This window comes from Apodemus sylvaticus, chromosome 10 (genome assembly GCF_947179515.1).
Source record: "Apodemus sylvaticus chromosome 10, mApoSyl1.1, whole genome shotgun sequence".
Lineage (NCBI taxonomy): Eukaryota > Metazoa > Chordata > Mammalia > Rodentia > Muridae > Apodemus > Apodemus sylvaticus.
The window spans coordinates 1126288-1150569 of NC_067481.1; the positions used below are offsets into that span (position 1 = coordinate 1126288).

The 24282-nt window shown below is 45.5% G+C and overlaps 1 protein-coding gene across 1 annotated transcript in view; it reads left to right on the plus strand.

Moving 5' to 3' along the window:
- The first annotated feature begins 640 nt into the window (after positions 1 to 640).
- Positions 641 to 24282, plus strand: part of Rab40b (RAB40B, member RAS oncogene family) — a 33880-nt gene continuing 10238 nt past the window's right edge. The window contains exon 1 of the mRNA XM_052196822.1: positions 641 to 899. Within this exon, the coding sequence (XP_052052782.1) occupies positions 755 to 899 (145 nt within the window). The 5' untranslated portion in view covers positions 641 to 754. The remainder of the gene's footprint in view (positions 900 to 24282) is intronic.

Genomic DNA, 24282 nt, shown 5'->3' on the forward strand with positions numbered 1-24282 from the left:
TGGTGAGATGCTCCTGAGCAGAAAGACTAAAGACAGACAGGTCCCCATCAAGTGCTCTCTGCCAGCAAACCTCACAGGCACACCATGGACACACACACACTGACATGCATGGACAGAAACCTGTGGAGACCTACTAGAACCCACTAGCAGACACCTTTAGATGTGCATTTGCCCATGTGTCCACTTGGTGCTGAAACTCACAACTGCCTGTAACTTTAGTTACATCTGATGCCTACACGAACACATGTACATGTACTAAGCGCTCACACTAGCATTCAAAACTCTCTGGAGCTGCGGGACAAACCCATGTTACCAGGCAGAGTCTCAAATACCTCCCACAACAATCTGGAGCCAGCTCCTGTTAAGCACTGATACAGAGGAGGGAGTAAACAGTGACCACGCCCCTCCTTGCTATACCTCTCTCCCATTGGTTGCAGGAGCAAACCTCTCCGCCTTCTGTTTCTTCTGGCTCGGCCTTCGGACCTCCATTGGCTTAGGCAACAAGTCCTCCCAAGAGAGGCGGTGGGCGTGGTGCGGAGGCGTTAAGAAATAGATGGGCGAGCTTGCTAACCAATGAGCATGTGTATACACCTCAGCAACTGAGGCTCGCCAATGGCGAGGTAAGGTGGGCGGGGCTCTGCATCTGTCAAGCGCCCCCGACCGGTGGGGCGTTCGAGGGGCCCGCGGCGCTCGGGAGACCCTCTGCCGCCTGCGTGCAGCCTGGGGCCGGCATGGGCGGGGTGGCTGGGCCAGCATGATGAGCTCCCTGGGCAGCCCGGTGCGGGCCTACGATTTTCTTCTTAAGTTCCTGTTGGTGGGCGACAGCGACGTGGGCAAGGGAGAGATCCTGGCCAGTTTGCAGGACGGAGCAGCCGAGTCTCCTTACGGCCACCCGGCGGGTGAGCGCGCGGCCACAGCACCTGGAGGCTCAGCGCTGGGGTGTCGGTGTGAGCGGCCTCTCCAGCGTGGGTCTGGTCCCCGGAGCGGCTGGGCAGGGCTAGGTCCCGCATGCTGGGGAAGGCTGCGCTCTGTGGGCGGAGTCCGCAAAGCGGCTCAGGGTGGGCGTCGAGGGAGATCGCAGGTGCGAGCGACGTGTTTGGGAGAAATGCGTGGGATTACGGGAGGCGTGGGCAAAGAGGCAGCGGACCATGGAGCAGAAGAGACAGCAGTCTCCAAGGCTATGACCTTTTGGTGCGTGGAACTGCAAGCAGAGAGTAGCGAGACTAGATAGACTCCAGCCTTTGATTCCAAGCACCAAGCTCTCTGTCCTAATGGACAGGACTTCCAGGAGGAGGAGTCTAAGAGACCCTGTAGAGTTGGCTAGGGTGTAGGAAGGAACCCAACTAAAAGACTGGGAGTCTAGGAGACTGGACACAGGTGAGACCAGAGCGTCTCAGGCTCCAGGGCAGTGAGCGGTGTTTGTCCTAGAAGTTTGGAGTTTGAGACCTTGCTCCCCAGAGGAAGGAGACAGAGTGGCAGAATCCTGAGCAGAACATCCAGGAATAGTCACACAGTGATCCATCTCTCTGACTGTGGCTGTGCACAGACTTCTGTGACTACCTATGGTGTCATTGTGGGGGTTTTAACCCACCTTTCTAATACAGACCCTGTCCTGAGGCCTGCCACCCTCTCTTCTCTGGGCTTGTGACGGCCTCCTGCATCTCGAGCCCCCTGGCAATGCCACAAGGACTAGCAAGGGCCTAAAACTGTGTGGTCCAATGCCAGTAGCTGCCAGCCTGGACAACACAGATCTTTTCCTTTAGGGCAAAGCTCTGTTGGACAGCATTGCCGCGAGGGCGAGGACGTGTACACAGCCCTGTCTTCAGGTCCTGCTGCTCAGTGAAGCCCAGGCTTCAGCAGAGGCAAAAGAGTGAAACGTTTAAGAAGCCCCAAAGGGGTCGTGAGTCCCATAGCAGATGACTGATGTGGGCAGAGAGAAAAATGTTGATGACGTGTGAGCAGGATTGCTACTGGTTGGCTTGAGCAAGGCCCACTGCGCTTCTGTTGATTTTCTTTGTATTCTGTTTTCAACATGGTCTAAGAGATTGTGGAGGACTGATGCCGTAGTTGTGGCCTTTGTGGCGTTTTGATTTACTACATATTTCTTTTAGGGCTAAGAAAATAGTATGGGATGAGCAGGCCAGGGATGGTGGCTCACACCTGTAATTCCAGCATTCAAGAAGCAGAGGCGGGGAAATTGCCATGAGTTTGAAGCCAGCCTGTGCTACAATATGAGACCCTGTCTGGGGGAAGAAACAAAACAGAATGGGAGGGAGTAAAATAGGGAGGGGAGATAAAAGACAGGAAAATGAACAAGTAGAGGAGAGATAAACGTTATAAAGCTTGGGTCATTAGTTTGTTATAAGGACATTCCAGAAGGAGAGTCTTTCTCCACGCTCTGATGGTGGAAGGTGAGGCGTTCACAGCTTCATGCTCTGCTCTCTTCACCCATGTCCGGGTTTTGCAATTTCCATACTGCAGAGGTTTGTAACACACAATTTTGTTTTGTAGATTTAATATCAGTGCTCAGTATTTGTGCAGCATTTAAATGAATTCAGTGCTGGCTAACTCTTAACTATAGCTACACCCAAGTTTAAAACTTTCTCGACTTGCTCGCACTGAGAATACGAGTCTGTCTTTGGCTGCACACAGTATTCTTAGACTATGCTCCCCCTCAATACCTGGTAACTTATTCACCATCTTTCTGGTATCTGATGATGCTGTCATGGTGAAAACATAATGCCAGCTGATTTGCTAGATGGGCGATTTGCCTTTTCTTTAGGAATTTTTGAAGGTTGTTTTTCTTTGCCTTACCTTGCTCAATCAGGCCATGACTCAAAAATTTTGATATGTGTGTATTCTGAATTCCTAGATTAAAAAAATACTTTGTTAATTTCAGAGGAATTTGCTTTATGTTCATAAAATATCTCCAACTGCTTTTGCATTAATTTCCCATTTGCTGTTATGAAAAATGAGTACAAACTGGCTTAAAACAGCAGAAGTTTATTCTCTACACAGTTTGGTGTCAGTAGGACATCATTTCTATGTGGAGCCCTTCTTATCTTGACGTGTGAAAGCGTCTTCTTATCTTTTTCAGCTTCCAAAACCTTCTTGCACTCCAGGGTTCTTGGCTCCTTTCTTGGTCTTCAGAGACATTGGTGCCAGTGATCTTCTCAGGTCCCTTCTCTCTGACATGAACTCTCTGGCCTCCTCCCCCCACTACTTCAGAGGACACAGTGTAATGCTTTGTCCACATCGACAATCTAAGACATTATCTCTGTCTCAATGCTGTCCATGGCCACCTTTCATTCCACTGCAGTCTTAACGTTCCTTGCCAAGCACCCTAACATTCGCACATCATGAGGGATTAACATGAGTGTTGACCACAAGTTTTCTATTCTGCCCCGCTCGTTTCTGCTGGATGTCATTCTGTATTGTCCATGATCATTCGCCTCTTTCTACTTGTCCTAGTTAATCTTTTTTGTCTCTTTCCTCTGGCTTTCCATGACTATCTTGTCTTTCTTGGTCGAGCATTTTGATTTTAATAAATTGTTTACAGCTGTTTCTGTGGTTGTTAATTCAGGAATGATGTCATTTCAATTTATTTATTTATTTGCTATTTTCTTTTTACCAATTTAGTTTTTACATTTTATTAAAAATCTCCTTAAGGTGCTGGAGAGATGGTTCAGTTAAGAGCACTCTCTGCTCTTCCAGAGCCCTAGGTCCGACTTACGGCAGCATCCACTTGGTGCTGGAACTCACCACTGCCTATAACTTTAGCTCCAGGGCATCTGGTGCCTTCTTCTGGACTCTGTAAGCATCACATGTGTGCATGCAGCACATATATGCATGCAGATAAATCATTCATAAACAGAAAGTAAAAATAAGTGAGTTTTAAAAAGGAAAAAAAGAGGGGGGGGTGAAAAGATGGCTCAGTGCTTGAGTGCACTGACTGCTTTCCCAGAGGACCAGAGTTCAATTCCCGGCACCCACATGTCAGCTCACAACTGTTTGTAACTGCAGATCTGACACTTTCACACAGACACACATGCAGGCAAAGCACCAGTGCACATAAAATACATAAAATATTTTTTTAAAACCAGAAAAGAAGAAAATACTCTCAAAATCCTCTTTGAATTCATACTTTTCCGACTTAATGTTCTGTTAACCTGCTGTGTTGTCAAAGTGGTCAGAATGGACTCTTTCTTTTTTGTTCCTTGGGTCCTTTGTCATGTTTTCTTTCCTCTTAACTCTTTGAGGTGAAATATATGTATAGAATGGGGCACATTCTGCTATTACCTAGTTCAGTGGATTTCTACAATCCCTGAATGTCATGTCGCCCGAGTCCAGGTGAAGATGTGACACTGGCAGGCTCCTGAACGTCATGTCGCCCGAGTCCAGGTGAAGATGTGACACTGGCAGGCTCCTGAAGCCCATGCTCCCTCTTCCAGCCACAGCCCACGCTCAGCATAGTCACAGTCCTGGATTTTGACAGAATGGGTCACCTTTGCCTGAATTTACACTGCAGAGAAGAGAATCACACAGTGTGTGCTCTCTGGGGGGCCTCTCCCACTCCTTGATACATGCGGCGTTCTCGCCCAGTGTGTGTGGCCACTGGCTCTCATTGTAAATCCTCCGTATGGCTGCACTGTGGCCGGCTGATCCTCCTGGTTATGGGAATTTGTGTGGTTTCCAATTACTGATTGCAGAGGTTTTCTTTGCTGTACTCACGTAATACACACCTTTTCCATTTCTGTTACAGGGCTGAGTGTGTAGCCTAGTCATACAGAATGTGCTTACCTTGTGTGTGGCCAGGGTCCCAGTTCCCATAAGCACATAGACACAAAGTAATGGATACAGAGATTTACACATAAATTCAACTTTGGCACATACTCCTAAATTTACATTTCTACCTGTAAATTACAAGAGCTGTGGTGGCCTGTACCCTCACCAACATGTACTACGCTCTTTTTACATTTTATCTGATCCCATTTGTTTAGTTTTTTAAATTTCTTTTTTTTCATTTATTTTTTCTTTTTGTATTTTGCCTTTTTCTATGTAGGTACTCCACATACATGTCCGGTGCCCATACATATCAGAAGAGGATGTTGGATCCCCTGGGAGTGGAATTATGGAAGGTTATGAGTTACATGTAGGTGCTGGTAACCAAACCCAGGTTCTTTGCAAGAGCACCATGGGCTGTCAAGCGCAGAGCCATCTCTCCAGCCCCTCTTGTTATTGACTTTTGAAAGTCTGGATGGAGACACTCACTGCTCATTGGGCAGAGCACTTCCTTCCCTAATGCACATGAGGCCATAGATTTGCTCCTCAACACCATATTAACAAACAAAGCAAGGTGCTAGAGAGATGGCTCAGTGGTTAGGAGTACTAACTGCGCCTCTAGAGGTCCTGGGTTTGATCCCCAGCACCCACATGGTAACAGACAACTGTCTGTAATTCTGCATCCAGTAACTCTATGACACAAGGCATGCATACAGTAAATATATATATTTATATATTTAATATATAAACAAAATACCTAAACACATAAAATTATTAATCTTTTTAAAAAACTAGATGTAGCCAGGTGGTGGTGGTGCACACCTGTAATCCTAGCACTCTGGGAGGCAGAGGCAGGCAGATTTCTGAGTTCGAGGCCAGCCTGGTCTACAGAGTGAGTTCCAGGACAGCCAGGGCTATACAGAGAAATCCTGTCTCAAAAAAACCAAATCCAAAAAAAAAAAAAAAACTAGATGTAGTAGCATATATCAGTAAGCTCAGCATTTGAGAGAACAGGTTGAAGCCAGGGGATTAGGAGTTGAAGACTATCCTTGGTATGTAGCAAGATCAAGGGCAGCCTGGACTACATGACATCAGACCTCAAAAAACAAAACAAAAAAAATTAAAGCATTTGTTTAGGAATCTTAATTTATTTGATGGCTAGTGAGATTAAACACATTTTTGTTTTTAGATTTCTTCTTTAATAAAATATTCAAGTCTTTGTCTTTTTCTTGTACTTTGATTGGTTTTAGTGTTGGTAGGCGTGTTTAAAAATATATTCTGTCTGTGAGTCTTTGTGTCAGTTAGTTGTGCATCATGACTCTCCCCTCTGCATCAATTCGTCAGTCTTTTAGTAGTGATTTTGGACAAACAGGAGACTCTAGTTTTTTTTAAAAAGATCTATTTATTTATTTTGTATATATGAGTACACTATAGCTATACAGATGGTTGTGAGCTGTTATGTGGTTGCTTGCAGTTGAATTCAGGACCTCTGCTCGCTCTGGTCCAAAAATTTATTTATTATTATATGTAAGTACACTGTAGCTGTCTTCAGACACACCAGAATAGACCATCAGATCTCATTACAGATGGTTGTGAGCCACCATGTGGTTTCTGGGATTTGAACTCAGGACCTTCAGAAGAGCAGTCAGTGTGCTCTTAACTGCAGAGCCATCTCTCCAGTCCCCTCTAATTTTAACATAACCCCAAATTACAAGTGTCTTATTGTTAGAACGGAGTTTCATGTAGCAAGTGTCTTCCTATTGCCAAACAGTGAATATGTTTCTAAGTTCTGTTGTTCTGCCTTTCAGCTGGAATATAATATAATTTGTTTTTTTCTATTGCTGTGATAACCATCACAACCAAAAACAACTCTTGTCACTTTACAGCTTACAGTCCATCATGAAGGGAAATCAAGGCAGGAATGAAGGCTGACGCCATGGAGGAACCCGGCTGACTGGCTGGCTCTATTTGATTTCTGTATATACAGAGGCCATCTGCCCAGGCCTGGCACTGCCCACAATGGGCTGGGCCCTCCCACATCAATCACCAATCAAGAGAATGCCCACCCCACAGGCTTGCCCACAGGCCGGTCTAATGGTGTTGTTCTTTCCAATGATCCTTCCTCTTCTTAGATGACACAAGTTGTGTTAATCTGACAAAACAAACAAGAAAATCCCAGACAGTGAGCACAGGAATCAACATCCACTTTTAATTTTTTGACAGTTAACTCTACAGATGGAGAGATGTCTCTCTTTCTTTGTGCTACATCTTTGACAGCATGCTTGGCACACCCTCTGGTGTGAGCAGTTGGGCTGTTTGTTAGCCGGCTTCCGGTTTCTTTAACAAGTATCTGAGGTATTCACTTTAGGAAGGAAAGGGGCTTGTTTAGCTCACGATGTTGGAGATTTTACTGGTGATCAGCTGGCCCTGTGCCCTTGGGTCCTGGTGCAAGGCAGCAAGTAGTACATCATGGTGTGAGCATCTGAAGGAGGGGAGCCCTGTATCTCTTCAAATAGAGAGCAAAGAGGGGCTGAGGTCCCACTGTGACCTAAGGCTTCACACCAGCCCCTCAAAGGTTCCACCATTTCCCAAACTATCACTCCAAGAGCAAACCTTAAGCATGTAGGCTACTGCGGACATTCATTCAGATGACAGCAGTTGGACTGTCACCCCCTGAGCATGTGTCCACCACTCGGTCTCTTCCTGTCTTGCTGAGGGATTCTTGTGAGATGATTGTTCTCTTTATCCTAACCATGTGTAGACAAACCTTCCCATGATCATCTTGGACGTTTCACTATCCTTTGTCCTGCAGCCTATGAGCCCCTCACTGTGGTCTCTGTTTCCTGGGGGAGCTAGCTTCCATTTCTGCGGTGCTTTTTCTCCCCTTCCCTGGCCCCCACCTAAGGTTCTTACTCGTGTCCAGCAAACAAGTCCCCAGTTCAGCCCTTCTTTTTATTTATTTTTTCCAAGAAGGCATGGAATTAAAGATAGCCAGTAGCCACACCACATTTCTTCTCATACCCATCCCACCACAGACAGGTTTCTTCTTTGCTTCAACTGCTGACACTTCCCATACCAACTTGTGACCTTCTGGGGGCTTTTCTGCATTTTGTGAATTTCACTAGTGGTGAATAAGGTTGGAAGATTAAACAGACCCCAAACTACATCCACTGCTTCCCAAATGTTTCCAGGAAACTAGGCATGTCACGTTCTCTGACCACTTCCCTTCCTGGTGATGTCTTCAGCTCCTTTTTCTCAGGAAAATATCCATGTATGTGTATGAGTGTTGCCTAGCATCCAGGAGGCCCTGTTTTCAATACCAGTACTATGGACAAAGATGCAAAATGCAGCGTTTTTGTTTTCAAGTACACAGAATCATTTCTGTGTAATGATACAGAGGTAATAATAGTTTCCATGTATTGTAAGTGTGCAAGAGCCATTTCTCGAGACAAAGTTATATTATCAGAGGGCGAATAATATCATTAAGGTCGCATGGTGTGCAGAAAAGCCAGGGTGTGGGCAGGCAGGCCAGCCCAGGAGGCTGTGCTAGATCCCCAAGAGAAAATGTTTAGGAAAGTCCTCTCTCTTCCACACAAGGGGCATTAAGGCTTATACTCGGTAACTTGATTGTAATCTTTTCCCCTTTCTTTGTGCTCCTGAAAAGTGTTCCTCCCAGACTTGTGTGTTTCCTCATCTCTCTGTTCTGCCTGCAACCGTACACTTGCTCACTTTAAAAAGCTACCCTGCTGGTTTCCCATGGCAACATCTTAAAGACTTAAAACATGTAGTATAAAGTCATTGCCTCCCAGTGTGAACTCAAGAGTCCTAACCTGAGCCCATGCCCTCTGCAGAAGCTCCCTAAGGAGAGGCTGATTCGCTACTGTTTCACAGACAGCGGCACCACTTATAAGCACACAATCAATTTTTAAATGCAATTTTTTAACATTCAGAAATGTTTCTGTGTGCTTGAAAGCAATAAAGTTGCATTTTGCATCTTTTCTGCAGTACTAGTATTGAGCACAGGGCCTCCTGGGTGCTAGGCAATGCTCAAACATAGCCCCCTTCTCTCTCTCTCTCTCTCTCTCTCTCTCTCTCTCTCTCTGTGTGTGTGTGTGTGTGTGTGTGTGTGTGAGAGAGAGAGAGAGAGAGAGAGAGAGAGAGAGAGAGAGAGGGAGAGAGAGAGAGATACGTCTTGTATGTATAGGACAACTTTGAATAGTCAGTTCTCTCCTTCTCTCTCTCTCTCTCTCTCTCTCTCTCTCTCTCTCTCTGTGTGTGTGTGTGTGTGTGTGTGTGTGTGTGATATGTCTTGTATGTATAGGACACTTTCAATAGTCAGTTCTCTCCTTCTCTCTCTCTTTCTCTCTCTCTCTCTCTCTCTCTCTCTCTCTCTCTGTGTGTGTGTGTGTGTGTGTGTGTGTGTGTGTGTGTGTGTGTGATATGTCTTGTATGTATAGGACACTTTCAATAGTCAGTTCTCTCCTTCCACTATGTGAATCCTGGGGTTGGAACTCGGGCTTTGAAGCCTTTATCTGAGCCATCACTCCAGCCTCAAAATAAGTGTCCAAAAAGTTTATATGGAACTTGGTATGTGGACTGGCTGTGTAGATAGAATACTTGCTTAACATGCATGAAGTCATGGGTTCAATCCTCAACACCACATATGCTAGGCACTGATACACACTTATCTTTCCATCACTCAGGCAGTAGAGGCAGGAAGATCAGAAGTTCAAGGCTAGCCTGAGATAATGAGACTCTGTTCTTACTTTGAAAAAACTGTTCATGACATAAAAGCACAGCTCACAGGAATATCTTCAAGTTTTATGTTGTCTCAGTCTGGTCTCAAGCCAGTTGGCCTCACCCTTTTAAGGCTTTTTAGAATGTGTGATGAGCTCCGGGCTTCACCACCAGCCCTTTCGTTATCACTCGGAGGTCGCGTCCCACCCACAAGTGGTGTGGGCAAAACGTCAGTGCAGACAATCCATCTCCTGGCATTGGCATTATTCATCTCATCTCCACCTGGCCTACGCCATCCCCATGATGGTGGACAGTGGGGTTGATAGAGCAGAGCATTTCCCCTTGTTTGGTAAGCAGCAGTATGTCAGTGCCTGGTATGCTGTCGACCTCCATAGAGTGGGCAGAAGGTTTCTCCTCTTTAAAAAATGTATGTGGGCGTTTTGCTTGCATGTATGTCCGTGTACCACATCCATGCGCTGCCTCGAGATCACAAGAGGGCATTGGATCTCCTGGAACTGGAGTTACAGTGGGTTGTTAGCTACCATGTGTGTGCTGGAAACCAAAGCTGCGGCCTCTGGAAGAACAAGCGCCTCTAACTAACTGAACCATCTCACCAACCCACTAAGTAATTTTTAAAAAGTTTTGTTGCCCTTTATAGAGGCATACATATGGAGCTATATGTATGATCTTTGGGTAATCTGGATGGTTTTAGCTTTGTCTTTCCATAGCAAGATTTGTGTTTGCTTGTTTGTTTGTTTATTGGTTTTTTGAGACAGGGTTTCTCTGTGTGTAGCCCTGGCTGTCCTGGAACTCACTCTATAGACCAGGCTGGCCTCGAACTCAGAAATCTGCCCGCCTCTGCCTCCCAAGTGCTGGGATTAAAGGTGTGAGCCACTACTGCCTGGCTCACAGCTAAATTTTTGATTGGCGTTTTATTTATTCATCATGTATGCCCTGGTGTGTGTGTTAAGGACATTGGACAAATTGTGGGAGTTGGTCCTGTCCCTTCTGCCATGTGGGCTCCGGGGATGGAATCTGAGGCGTTAGGCTTGGTGAACCAGCCTACAAAATTATTCTTCTTGCATGGATGAATTCAGCTATGTACTTTGGTGGTTTTTTTTTTCCCTTTCTTCTTTTTCTTAACTGGGTTTGCATTCTGTGATATTAAACTTGCCAGGGGTTACTTGTTGCTCCCGTTTTAGTCTGAGACAGAATTTCACTGTGTAACCCTGGCTGGGACTCACTGTGAAGACCAGGCTGGCCCTGAACTCATAGAGATCTTCTTGTCTCTGTTCCCTAAGTTTTTGGATTAATGGTGTGTGCCACCATGGCTGGGGTAGATCTAGATCAACTCCCTTCTGCCCCACAATTAAAGCTTCATTGAAAAAAATGACACCCAGACGGGAGACCATTACTGCGTGCCTTACAGGATGTCCTGGGAGAGTAGTTGAACTTGAGCTAGGGTCCCTGTGAGAGCGAGGTCATTCAGTGTGCTCATAGGTATCATCAGTGTGGCTCTCTCCTAAATGAACAGCCTTCTGCGAGTCTGGCTTTCCTTCCTATATGCTGGGACAATCAACACCCAGAACCACTGTTTGAACATGACCAAAACTGTGGTAATCTCGTGATATCTTAGACATTTTACGTCTACGAAGTAAGAATTCGGACTTTGGGACTGTCTAGACGGCTCAGTGGGTAAGGGTGTTTGACATCAAATGCCTGTCTGCATATCACAAGTGTGCAGTGCTTGCTGAGGCCAGAAGAGGGCAGAGTCCCCTGAATCTGGAATTACAGATGGTTGCGAGTTGCCATATGGGTGGCTGGGAATTGAACCCAGATCCTCTGCAGTGATTTTTGATTTGTTTTGTTTTCTGAGACAGGGTTTCTCTGTGTAGCCCTGGCTGTCCTGGAACTCACTCACTCTGTAGACCAGGCTGGCCTCCAACTCAGAGATCTCCTGAGTGCTGGAATCACAGGTACTCACCACCACTGGCAGGCTACAACCAGTGCTCTTAACCACAGAGCCATCTCTCCAGCACACTGATTTTAAACTTGCAACATATCGTATAGAATCCAGACCTCCACCAGGTCACAGTTGAGTCCCGTGCCCTTTACTAATGAGGAAACTGCTGTATAGTTTTTGTCGCTATCCTCAGCTGAGAGGGTGACAGCAGTACACTTGTCTAGGTGGAGAGATGTTCCTTTTGTGTGTTAGTGTCAGAGCTTGACAGCCAGGCCAAAGTCCAGGGTGCTGTGGTCTCAGCAGGGTTCCCCTGGTACTAGATGCTGACAGCCATGCCTTAGGAAGAATCCTATAATGTTGTTGGTAAAGAATTACATAGGCCCCCACAAAGGCTCAAGTTTTGGGCCTGAGGTAAAATGGGCCTCAAACAGTTGTTACATTGTATGGATTGTGTATTCTAATGTCTTACAGTTACTGGTTAATTAACATCCTCCAAACATGACATTTGAATTAACAGTGTGTTATTTACATTGTAGCTTATGACAAAATTGGTTTGATTGGCTTATTTAAAAATAAAAAAGCAGGTTTAGAGAGAAAGACTCATAAATATCCAAATTAAGCAGTAATTGGCCTTGACATGTAGACTGTTAGTTATTAATACAAAAGGTTGTTATCTTAACAGGAAAATATTCACTGACTATTATGAATAGTACACAGTTCTCTCTTAGATTAATAATATCTAGCCATAGATGAAATTGGTTTCTTCCAGTCAGAATGCTGTGTGTGTTGGGGAGGTCACTGACTGACTGTAGGGTTTGGGTGGAGTCAGTTTAGCATGGTGCAGAAATTAATACCACAGTACTACACATGGGGACCGAATGGCTGGTGTTGGAGGAACCTGCAAAGGAGTATTTTCAACGTCCTTAGCCTGTGATGTCTTCCCTGGAGCCTGAGGCTGCTGTGGAAGGAGTTCAGGGGGCGTGGGTGTTTCAGGAGCTGCCAGTGGAGGAAGGGCTCCTGAGCGGCTGTGACAAGTGCTCTTAACAAGGCCTCACAGTGCAGCAATGATTTTCTCCCAGAGCTAAAAGCAGAGCCTAGAATCAAGGTGTCAGATAGCCCTACTCGCTTCACCTGAGGGGAGGACCCTTCTTCCTTGCCACCCCATTTCTTAGTATCGTTAATCCTTGGTTCTTTAACATAAGGCAAACTTTCCCAGATCTCTACATCTCCATCTTTAGGGCCCACATTAATGCATCATTGGTCTTACCTTGGCTATATCTGAAAAGACCCTATTTTCCATTTCTGTACAAGGTTACATTCTGGAAATCCAGGGAGAGAGGAAATTTAGAGTGGTAACAACCACATGTGGAAAGACCCTGAAAATGAGTATTGTCCCCATTTTAAAAGACAGAGTTTTGCAAGGCAGGCTATGTAGCCAAGGATGATCTTGGACTTTTTTCTTTTAGAGAAAGTCATACTATGTTGCTCTGACTGGCTTAGAACTATGCAGACAAGTCTGGCTTCTGCCTCCTGAGTGTTGGGATCAAAGGCGTGTGTACCACAACCAAGAACCCTGAACTTCCATACTCCTGTCTCCACCTCCTGAGAGCTGGGATCATAAGCCATATACCACCATTCCTGGTCTGTGTGGGGCTAAGCATCAGACTCAGAGCTTTGTGCATGCTGGGACAAGTATTTTGCCAACTGAGTTACACTCTTAGCCTGGGTGTTTCATGAAAGCAGAACTGAGAACCTGGATCCCCAAAGCCTCTTCTTCTTGCAGCTTGATACTGGGACTCCTTGCCCATGTTGCTGTCTGTTGACTAGGACCTTATCAAGGGATCTAATTCTCCCAGGACCTCCCCCAGAGTAAGCTTCATGCTTAGAGCCCTCACCACCGGAGTATTCCTGCTAGGCTCTCCTGGTTGTACGGTGACTGGCTACCCCAGCCCAACAAGCTTGCAGGTGACACAGGGGCTATGCCACAGTCTTCTGTTTTTGCCTCCTTTATGCAGTCTCTCCAGTAACAGTCTCCAAATTGCAAAGGAGAAAGATAGATGTACAAATAACCTTTTAAAAAGATTTATTTTATGTGAATGGGTGTTTTGCCTTGTACATGTTTGCATACTATGTGTATCCAGTGACCACAGAGATTAGAAGTGGGTGCCAAGCCTTTTGAACTAGAGTTACAGTCATTTTTAGCCACCACTTGGGTGCTGGGAGCTAGATCCAAGTTCTCCGCAGGAGCAGCCAAGGCTCTTAAGCATTGAGCTATTTCTCCAGTCCCACATGAAAGTAATTTTTATCTACTAACTCTAATAGCCTTTTATTTCTAATAATTGACAGTATTACCCATTCACTATTCCTTACCACATTAGAGGAAATTCATATTATATAGAGAGGAGTTGGAGAACATCAATTAAAACATTGGGTGTTCTGCTCTTCTGAAAGTCCTGAGTTTAATTCCCAACATCCACATGGTGGCTTCTAACCATCTATAATGGGATCTGATGTACACTGCTGGTGGTCAAGCATACATGCAGACAAAGGCCTCATGCATAAACTATATACAGACATAAGTCTTTAAAAAATGAAACAAAATATATGCAGATATACTCACATGCATACATATAAACATGTATTTCAATAGCATTATAAAGTTACTGTTGCCTTGAAAAATTGAAGAATATTAGCCAAACTATAAGAAAGTATATTTTAAATTGAGCAGAGTTGGCATACACCTTTAATCCCAGCACTTGGGAGGTTGAGGCAGGCTCTGAGTTGGAGGCCAGCCTGGTCTACAGAGTGAATTCCAGGACAGTTGGGGCTACAGGGAGAAACCTTGTCTCAAAACAAAACAAAACAAAACAAAACAAAACAAAGCAAAGCAAAGCAAAACAAAACAAAACAAAACAAAAGTATATTTTAGAACTACAAGTTGTACCAGTTTCTTACAAGTAATGTTAAAAGTTCATCTCCTATAATATTACTTTGTGGCAGAGTGAACAGTACAAGGAGATGTCTAGATGGCCCTGTGGTGGGTCTGTGGGAAGTAACATTGTCTCACTCTACAGACCAGTCTAACCTCAAATTCAAGACCCTTCTGCTTCAGTCTCCCGGTTGCTGTGGTTGCAGATATGCACCACCATGTTAATATCCGCACTCATTATATGTTCACTTACAGAAGATGGCTGTGTGGTTGGAAGCAGATGCTGGGACTCTCCCCTGCTCCAGTTCCTGGTCAGCTCTGCTTACTAGACAGACACTTGTGGAAACGTACAAGGAGCTGGAGAAAGGCTGGAGCCTTGCAGTCTGGTCCCCCACGTGGCCAAGCCTCAGAGCCTATCCCTGAGGAGATGACAGTCAGTAGAAATGAAGGCACTACTTGATGCAGGAGCTCAGAGCCTCATGAGAAAATGGTCATAAAGAAGCATTTTACCCATGTGTCCCTGCTTGTGGTAGACCATGGAAGAAAACCAGACCTAGAGGCTAGTGAGGTCCTTATGAGCACCCAGCTCTAGGAGCAGGTTCCTAACTGACTAAGACACTGGACAAGGCTGAGCTCAATTCTTTGTTAGGGGGTAGTTGTAAAATGCCCTATAAAGGTCATGTGAGAAAGGCGTGTTTGCTAGCTGGTGAGCTTTGGGGAGGTCACTGGATTGTGAAGGACTTCATCAATGGATCGATTAACCCCTTGATGGGTTCATAACTTGATGGCATGATTAGGAGGTGGTAGAGCCTGTGGGACCTGGTTGAAGAGAGCAGGTACATGGGGACTTGCCCTTGGAGGCGACACACTCTCCTGGGCTCCTTCTTTTCTCTGCTTCTCTGGTGTCGTGAGGTAAGCAGCTAGCTCTTTTTATCTCACTTCAGGGCCAAAGCACAGGAGTCTGCTGACTGTGGACTGAAGCGTATGAAACTGAGACAAAACAAATCTTTCTTCCTTCAAGTGTATTTTCTTAGGCATTTTGGACAGTGGTAGAAAATTGATCAATTTAAGCTGTGCCAGGCCCTGCGCAGGATAACTTGGCCCATGCCTTGTCTTAGTTCTAGGGAATCATGGCCACAGGATGTCCATCTCAGCACAGAGACTCAGGATGTGCACTGAACTAGTGTACCTTAAGAGGCTAGCAGAGTCCGAGAGAAGGCTCCAGCCTTGTCCACATCCTCTCCCGAGACGACCTCTCTCCCTAGGCTTCAAGCTCATGCTTGTTCTCTGGATTACACAGCAAAGGCCCATTAGGGTCAGCAGCTCACAAACACCAGGACAGCTGCTCCTGTGCACTCTAGGAGAGCCCAGTTCCTTTGTGTTCTCTAGATATCTGCAAGGGTACCTCCTAATCATACCCTCTGCAAGACAGAGACAGGACCTTATACTTGCGGTCACCTGCCCTTCCTAATCCCAGGATCATTTTTATCTTCAGTGTCCTAACATCATGACTCTCTAACATCAGATCCTAGCATCTTCTGGGTTAATGGGGAAGGTGGCTCCCTGTTCAGGCCTTCCTGATAAGTGAGTTGCTATCCTTGGGCTGAGTGTAGTCACAACCACCAGAGCTTCCTTTACGTCCTTTGAGCTAGGTTCCAACAAGGCACGCCTTTAGTCCCAGCACTCAGGGTTATGGGGAGGCAGAGGCAGACAGATCTAAGTTCGAGGCCAGCTTGGTCTGCAGAGTTCCAGGACAGCCAGGGCTACACAGAGAACCCCTGTCTCCAAAAACCATAAAAAACAAAAGGTCAGTTTTTCAGAAATAAACATGTTATAAATCACATTTAATCAGTATTATCGCCATAAGTGATCTTCTTGTATGAAGGAACACATCCCTGGCACTTCACTTCCAGAAATAGAAGGAAGCAGCAGGTGGAGGAGGCAGAATAGATCGTCTAAGTGTGTTAGAGGATAATCTGGTGTGTGTGTGTGTGTGTGTGTGTGTGTGTGTGTGTGTGGTTTTCTTTCAAGGTTAACAGTATCTTTTTCTTAATAACTGTTTTTCTGACTCATTCAGTGAACACTCTGACGGGCTTTGCTTTAGAAGTACCCTTGTACTTTAATCACATTATTTTTCAGTATTTATTATATATGTGTACACACACACACACATTCTTGTGTGCCATGTCACACTTCCTATGGAGGTGAGAGGAAAGCTTGCAGGAGTCGGTTCTCTCCTCGCACGCACGCTGTCCCAGGGATCAAGCAGCCAACAAGCACCTTTGCCCACTGAGTGAGTCATTGTGTTCTGATAGGCAGGAACATTAGTCACGTTCAACGCATTCGAGTCTTTTTTTTTTTTAAATGGTACCGCTGACAGCATCAGCGTCAGAAAAATGGTAAGATGACAACTGAGGAGCTGATATCAAGAGAAAAAATTGGAGAGAATAAAGCAAAATATAACAGAAACTATAAGTTTATGGAAGATTCTTGTGTTGATGAGATTAAATCTAGCTGTGTGAGCCTTTGGCTTCTGTGTCTGTGTGCTATGTGGTCGTAGAGCCATATTAGATAGTTATCTTTAATGACAGACAGACAGACAGACTTAACAGAGGACTGGTAGCTTCTCCCAGGGCCTGACATCCATACCCTGAGGAGGTGCTGGGGGCGAGCCCAGACCTGGTTAGGTGCCAGGTCTAAGCAGGCATAGCACCACAGCAGGGCAAAGGACTCATGAAGCATCGGGGATCCTGAAAGAGGCAGGTGTGTCCTATACAAGGGGGTTTCAGGCTCCCTTAGGGGCCAGACCTCTGACCCTGGAAGTCTGGAGTGCGTGTGTGATTGACTCAGGTGAATACTTGAAGCCTGAGTTTCCTCTCCCTCTTCCCTACATGTGGGTGAGGCCCTGGGTTTGGGCTATGGCGTGCTGGTAGAATGTTCCCAACCCAGGCCTCATAGGACACAGGTCTGCAGCATGCTGGAGCGTCAGGAAAGGGCCAGAGAGGCTAAGGCCCACAAACGATTAGCACCCGAGCCCCCATTGGGAACCAGGTCTTCCCTCCCTGGCCTTAGCTAGGGCCCTTTGCCTTCCAGTTACTCTGGAGTGGCAACAGTTACTGGTTTGAGCTCTTTTTTTAGTGAAACTCTCATTGTGATCAATTCAAAAGAGTTATGTCTGTTAACCAAGGCTGATGATGCCAATGCAGGGTCCGCTTTGCTTAAGATGTTAGTTCAAAGACAGTTGGATGTTAATTTCCCCCCTTTTTTCTTTTCCTTTTTCTCTTTTCTTTTCTTTTCTTTCTTTCTTTCTTTCTTTCTTTCTTTCTTTCTTTCTTTCTTTCTTTCTTTCTTTCTTTCTTTCTTTCTTTCTTTCTTTCTTTTTAAAGAAAATAGGTTGTATAAAGCTTAAAAAGCATGCCAGAAGGTATAGGTGCCAAAATTGGTGATAAACATTCAAAGGGTTCTATGTTCACAATAAAAGTTGTGATCATCCTAATGACTTTGCCTTTCACAGTACTTCCTAGTCAGAGAGAAAGTTAACTGGCATTAATTTTTAAGTCCTTCAGAGCCAAGGATGTGGTGACAAGCCCACATGGGTGATGAGGGAGAACCAATCAGAGCACAGGGGATAATGGATGCCCCAGGAAGAGATGTGATTGCACATGGGGTAGCATATGGAGACCACCAAAGGCCACCTATATTAGGTGGGGTGCAAGGCTCTGAAAAGACATGGCTGTACCCGCCCCAGACAAGGACCTTTGAGTTGTAGCAGGTGTCTCTTTACTTCTAGCAGGGAAAACTGAACCCAGGAGAAGGCGCGGAAGCTGCTGGTGTAGGGTCTGGGAACATTAGTGTCTTGGTCATCATGGAAGTACAGCAGGACCTGCAAACCCCCAGGGTTTGCTTGCTCATCGCCTGCCTTGAGCAGCTACCCTATGCGGCAGAAGTGGGGTGAAAGCTCTGCCTCCCCATCCTGCATGTGACAAACTGAATGTGTCCCTTCTCCCAAATTTATATGTTAAAATCATGATGATTGTAGGCTGTGGGGAGGTTAGGTGATGAGGTGGAGTCCCGCCGATGAATTATAAGCTATGCCTGGAAAGCTCCCCGGCCTCCTGGGCTGGGAGACAGCACCCTTGGGAACCAGGAGGCCACACTTTCCAGACCTGAGTCTACTAGTACTTGAGTCACCTGGTCTCGTCTCCAGAGTTGTGAGAGATAGATTTCAGTTGTTTGGAAGCAACATTATGGTGTTTTTGTTATGAATGACCACAGTAGTCTGAGAAGGCACCTACTTTTAGCCCCGTCCTAAATCCTCACTTACGGGGCTACAGAGAGGGTGGGGGAAACAGGTAGCATTAAGAGTGGAGCTAAAGTAACTCTGAAGAAAGATCAAGTCACTCACTGCCTTACAGGAAGTAAACGGTCAGTAGGGACAAGCCTTTCCTCACCAGAGCACAGGTACTGGGAAAACCACTCACAGTCCTCAGAGCTCTGGGGTCAGGCCTGCTGTTTCCTGCCCTTTGAGAACTGGTCATTTGGGAGCAGGTTGTTCAGACAAACCATCCTATTAATGAAAGTCTGCATTAAATGACTTTTATTGTACTAGATTTTCTTTTTAAATTTTATTTGTGTATGTGTGTGTGTGTATGTATGTGTGTGTGTGTGTGTGTGTGTACACAAGTGAGGGTGCCCACAGAGACCAGAAGAAGGTGTCAGAGGCTGAATGTGATGGCACACACCTTTAATCACAGCACTCAGGAGTCAGAGGCAGGTGATTCTTTGTGAGTCCAAGGCCAACCTGGTCTGCAAGTTCTATGCCATTCAGAGCTGCCCAGTCTCAAAACAAAACTACAAAACAAGCAAGCAAACAAACAAAAAGCCAGTAACACAAGAGATTGTTTGATATCTTGGAGCCAGAGTTACAACACTCACTCTGAAATGCTGAGCCATCCGCCAGACCCCTAGATAGATTTTCTTCTAAATTCTTGTTTATTTTCCCTTACAGGGTATATGTAGGTCAGGGGACTTTGTGTAAGGAATTGCGTGTATCTTCAGTGGCTTTCCCAGCTTAGGGGCTTCCCCCTATTCCCTCCTTCCCACGCTCCTCCCCTTCTCTCTCTCTCTCTCTCTCTCTCTCTCTCTCTCTCTCTCCACACATAAACACACACACACATCTTCCTCTTTCCTTTCCTCCTTCCAGGCATTGTGCCCTGAATATTTTTGGGGGAACAGAAAAGTTAACCCTAACATAGTTTAAGTAGAAAAGGATATTCCCACACCACGCATCTGCCAATCAGGTCAGGTCTTACTCCAGGAGCGGCTGGATCCCAGGGCTATCAGGATTTTCTACAGACAGCTCCACGTTCAAGCCTGTGTGTCGCACTGCTCCTCACGTGTCCTGTATCCCTCCTTAGGAGGAAGCTGGTTCAGCACCTCTAAACTGGGCAGGCATTGTCTGTGATGTTGATATATAGACCGTGCAATAAGCAGTCTGTCCTTCTGATCAGCCGTTCGCCAGAACTCTTGGGTTTCTGGCTTTTCTCTTGTGTCCAGCACTGTTTACAGGATGACTGGTCTGTGCCAGAACAGGACCTCAGAAAGGACCGATTCAATAGAAATCAAGACAAATACTGAAAATGAAAGCGTAGTAACTGGAATGAAAACTATCTCAAAGGAAAGATAGATGATAAAACTGAGATTTTGAAAAAGATTGAGAATGGAGCAGGAAGGAAAGGAAAAATAAGAAAATAATGTTATAGGACAAGTTTACAGTGTTTAACATCTTATTGATTCTATTCCAGAAGGAGAAAACAGATACACAGTTCTAGAAAGCGTCTCAATTCAAGCATGACAGAAGTCTGCAATCCCATCACAGGGGAGATAGAGGCAGGAGGATTGGGAGTTCAAGATCACCCTCGACTACATTTGGAGATTGGGTTTAAGCCAGGACAACATTAGACCCTGTCTCAAAAAACAATGATTCGAAAACAGAATGTTTCTGGGGCAATGAAGAGAACTGGCTGCTTTCCCAGAGAACATGGCTTCAGAGGATCTAATGCTCTCTTCTGGCCATCATGGGTACTGCATGCGTGTGGTACAGAGGCAAAACACACATACACATAAAATAAAATAAAAATACCCAGAATGTTTCTCAAAGTGGAAAGATCTCTTGCCTTCGATTGAAGGGGCCCATAAAACAGTCAACATGATAAACTTCCATCTAAGCACAAGTGTGAAGTGGACATTCCTAACAGCTCTGCATTCACACACCCTTTTCAAGGAAGAAGCAAGGAAATCATAGAGTTTCTAATGCAGCAATGCTCCTGGCAAAGGCCAAGCGGGACGATTCTGATGACCAATTTAGATAAGCAGGAAGTTGAGTATGTGTATGTAGGAACACACACACACTGAATATACATACACACACACACACTATATATATATATACACACACACTATAAATATACAGATACACACACTATATATATACATATACACATACACTATATATACATACATACGCACACTATATATACAAATACACACACTATATATACATACACACTATATATACATATACACACATTATGTATGTATATATACATATATAGATTAGATAGATAGATAGATAGATAGATAGATAGATAGATAGAACATATATATAATGTTCTATCGATTCAGGCATTAAACTCAGGGTCTATATGGCAAGCACTTGTCCAGAGAGCCTCACTAGTCCAGAGACATTGTTTAATTCTAGGTCAAACAAAGGTCTCAGGCTGAAGAGATGACACAGTTAAGAACATTTGGTGCTCTTTCAGAAGACTTCTAAAGAATCCATGTTCAGTTCCTACACACACATTAGGCTGCTCTCAACTGCCCACCTCTTTTTCTGGTCTCTGTGAGCAAGCAGACACTGACAGAGACACATAAATGCATGAAGACTAGCACAGTAGAGTGTGGACTGTTTCACTGGCTAAAATAGCACATATCTGTTCTAGGGGGATGTGTCTGTTGATGTGCAAGTGCATGGGAAGAGACAAAATTATAGCTAGAGGCATGGAGAGGGTTACATTTTTACGTCACATGGTGGGAAATCAATTAATTATGCAAACTCAGAAATCAAAAACATAAGAATGTTACTAAAAATTTGGAGAAATACAGCAAAACAATGATTAATAAAGGTCAAAGGTGGTCTGGCATGCTTATAGTCACAGGAAGCGGAGGCAGGAGTTGCCATGAATTTGAAGCTAGCTTGGGCAACACCATAAGACTCTGTCTGAAAAAACAAACGAACAAAAAAACCAAAGCAACTTTATGGGTATGGTGGGACACATCTATAATTTCAACACTTGGGAGGCAAGATCAGGGGGTTAGGGCAAGCTAAGGTCCATATCAGGTCCAAAGCTAGCCTGGACTACCTGAGATCCTGTCTCAAAAAGCCAAAAAAAAAAAAAAATATGGCAAAATAATGGCTACCGGTGGGGGAACAACAAAAGCAATTTAAGTAGAGAGTGGGACATGGGGGGGGGGGTGGCATGGCCTGCCATGCTTCTAATGGGCCTCAGACTGAGTTGAAACTTGAAACCAGAGACCAAAACTTTGATGAAAACAGAAGCCAAATCTAGTTCTTTGTTTTACAAATGTTATAAGTGTGTGGGGGGGGGGAGTCATAGGCAGGCCAGGGAGATTGTTCGGTGGGTAAGGGAGACTGCACCAAGCTCCATGACCTGAGTCTTCTCTAGGTCCCACATGGTAGAAGGAAAGAATGGACTCCTGCAAGGTTGCTTTTTTTTTCCTGACCTCCACACAGGCTGTAGTACATGTGTGGGAGCAGACACACTGCCTTCTCACATATGACTTTAAAACTTGTAAGTACTTAAGAACCTCATCCCATTCTGTTGTTTGTTATAGTACAGGATAGCGCAGTTTAGTAACCCTGACACATTCTAAAGTATGCGGCACTAGCTAGTTTTCATTGTGGGAACATCATAGGCATATCCACTCCCCCACTCAAAGACTGTTACAATGTTGCCAGGAGAAGTATTCTCATGGGACCTCCATTACAGGTGCAGTCAGCCACCTCAGACATGATTGCAAGGATGACTGAGAAAAGGGTAGTTAGAGGCTGGGAGAGGCAGCGTGCCTAGGCAGGGGTTAGTCTCCTAGAAGACCAAAGTGAGATGTCCCCCAGCCTCTGAAGGCTTGGTGCTCTGCCTGTCTGGGGATAGACATGCTGACGTCAGAACTATTATCTCCACATTCAAAACAGATGTCCAAGTGTGTTTATTCATTGCCTCATGGAGAGAATGGACAGAAACGTTTTCAGATTTAACCTTACCCGTATTCTGTTTGTTGTATGTGTGTCATGCTGTGTGCCTCCGTGCTGATCACTGCAGAACATCAGCGGTTGATAGTCCTGGGCACTCCACGGGTTTGGAGGTCTGTGAGGAGGCTACTGTGCTCCGGTGACAGAAGGGGCTCCTCTTGGAACCCAGGAGAGGGCTTTTCATTCTCCTGAAGGGATTCTCTTCTGTGGTCACATGAGGTCACATACACACACACTCCTCCTCCCCAGGAGCCCTGATATGAGAGAAATAGATGGCAATAAGAGCTGTGGCTGTTCGAGTGGGAATGAAGTCAGTGTCTGATGCTGAAAATGCCCCGCCACCCTCCAGGCTGGGAAAGAGACAAAGACAAGGAACATTGAGAGAAGGGAAAAAGAACACACAGGTAGAGAAACGGGGGAGGGGTGTCAGGGGTGAGACAGGCCCAGGTCAAGGGACGTCCAAACCACAGCATCCTTTTGTGTTTTCACTATTGGGATAGGAGGTGCTGTGCTTCTGACTCTGAGTGTCTTAAACAGAACAGCAGTTATTCCTCTGCAAGGGGCAGGATTTTATTTCCCCATTGATTCACCTGTCCTCTGGCATGATGGGCCCTCTCCTGTGGACAGAATGTCAGCTTAACAGGAGACAAAATGGGGACTCAGAGCCTTACTAAGATATGGTCTGTTAGAGAACTGATGGGCTGGGTCCTGGGTTAAGCAGTTAGACCAGAAATAGGAGGGAGTGTGTCACAAGAGACTGGGGTAGGGGATGTGCCTCTGACACTGTGGGAAAGCCTTGTAGGGTAACTCCTAGGTGGGTTCAGGAAGAGTTCAACCACTGTGCTATCCACATGGAGCCAGAGTACATAAATCTCAACTGGGGGGGGGGCTGGTGGGGGCATGGGCTCTACTTCCAACCTGGGGAGGAGCTACCACCTCATCTATCTGCTCCTTCCTGCCGTCCTGTGCCTTGCACTCTACAGACGGAGCTGGAGCACCACTCCTGGGACTCGGGACTTAGAGTTGAAACCCAGACCTCTAGATTTCTCCAGGGGACTGCGCTGAGGCTATCCCTTTAGTGTTGGTGATCAAAAGAAACATGGCGAAGTTGTATGCCTGACCCATACAAGATCTAATTCTCAAGCTAGGCATCCTTCAATCATAGCACTAGAGAGGCAGAAGCAGGCCGGGACCTGTGAGTTTGTGCCCAGCCTGGTTTATAAAGCAAGTTCTAGGCTAACCAAGGTTACACAGTGAGAAAAGCCAAATGGTGGTGGAGCAGGTCACAGACTTGGTGGCGTTTGATACAAAGGATATACCCTTTCCTGGTGTCTTTACTGAGTTCAGTTTCTGGGCCCTGTTCTCATCAGCTCTGAGTATATTCTAGTCTCTCCAGATCTATCTATCATCCAGGGACACCAGAAGTCAATCCACGGGTTTCATTTCTTTCTTTCTTTCAAGAGTCTTGAGCAGCCAGCCAGTGGTGGCACATGCCTTTAATCCCAGCACTTGGGAGGCAGAGGCAGGTGGATTTCTGAGTTT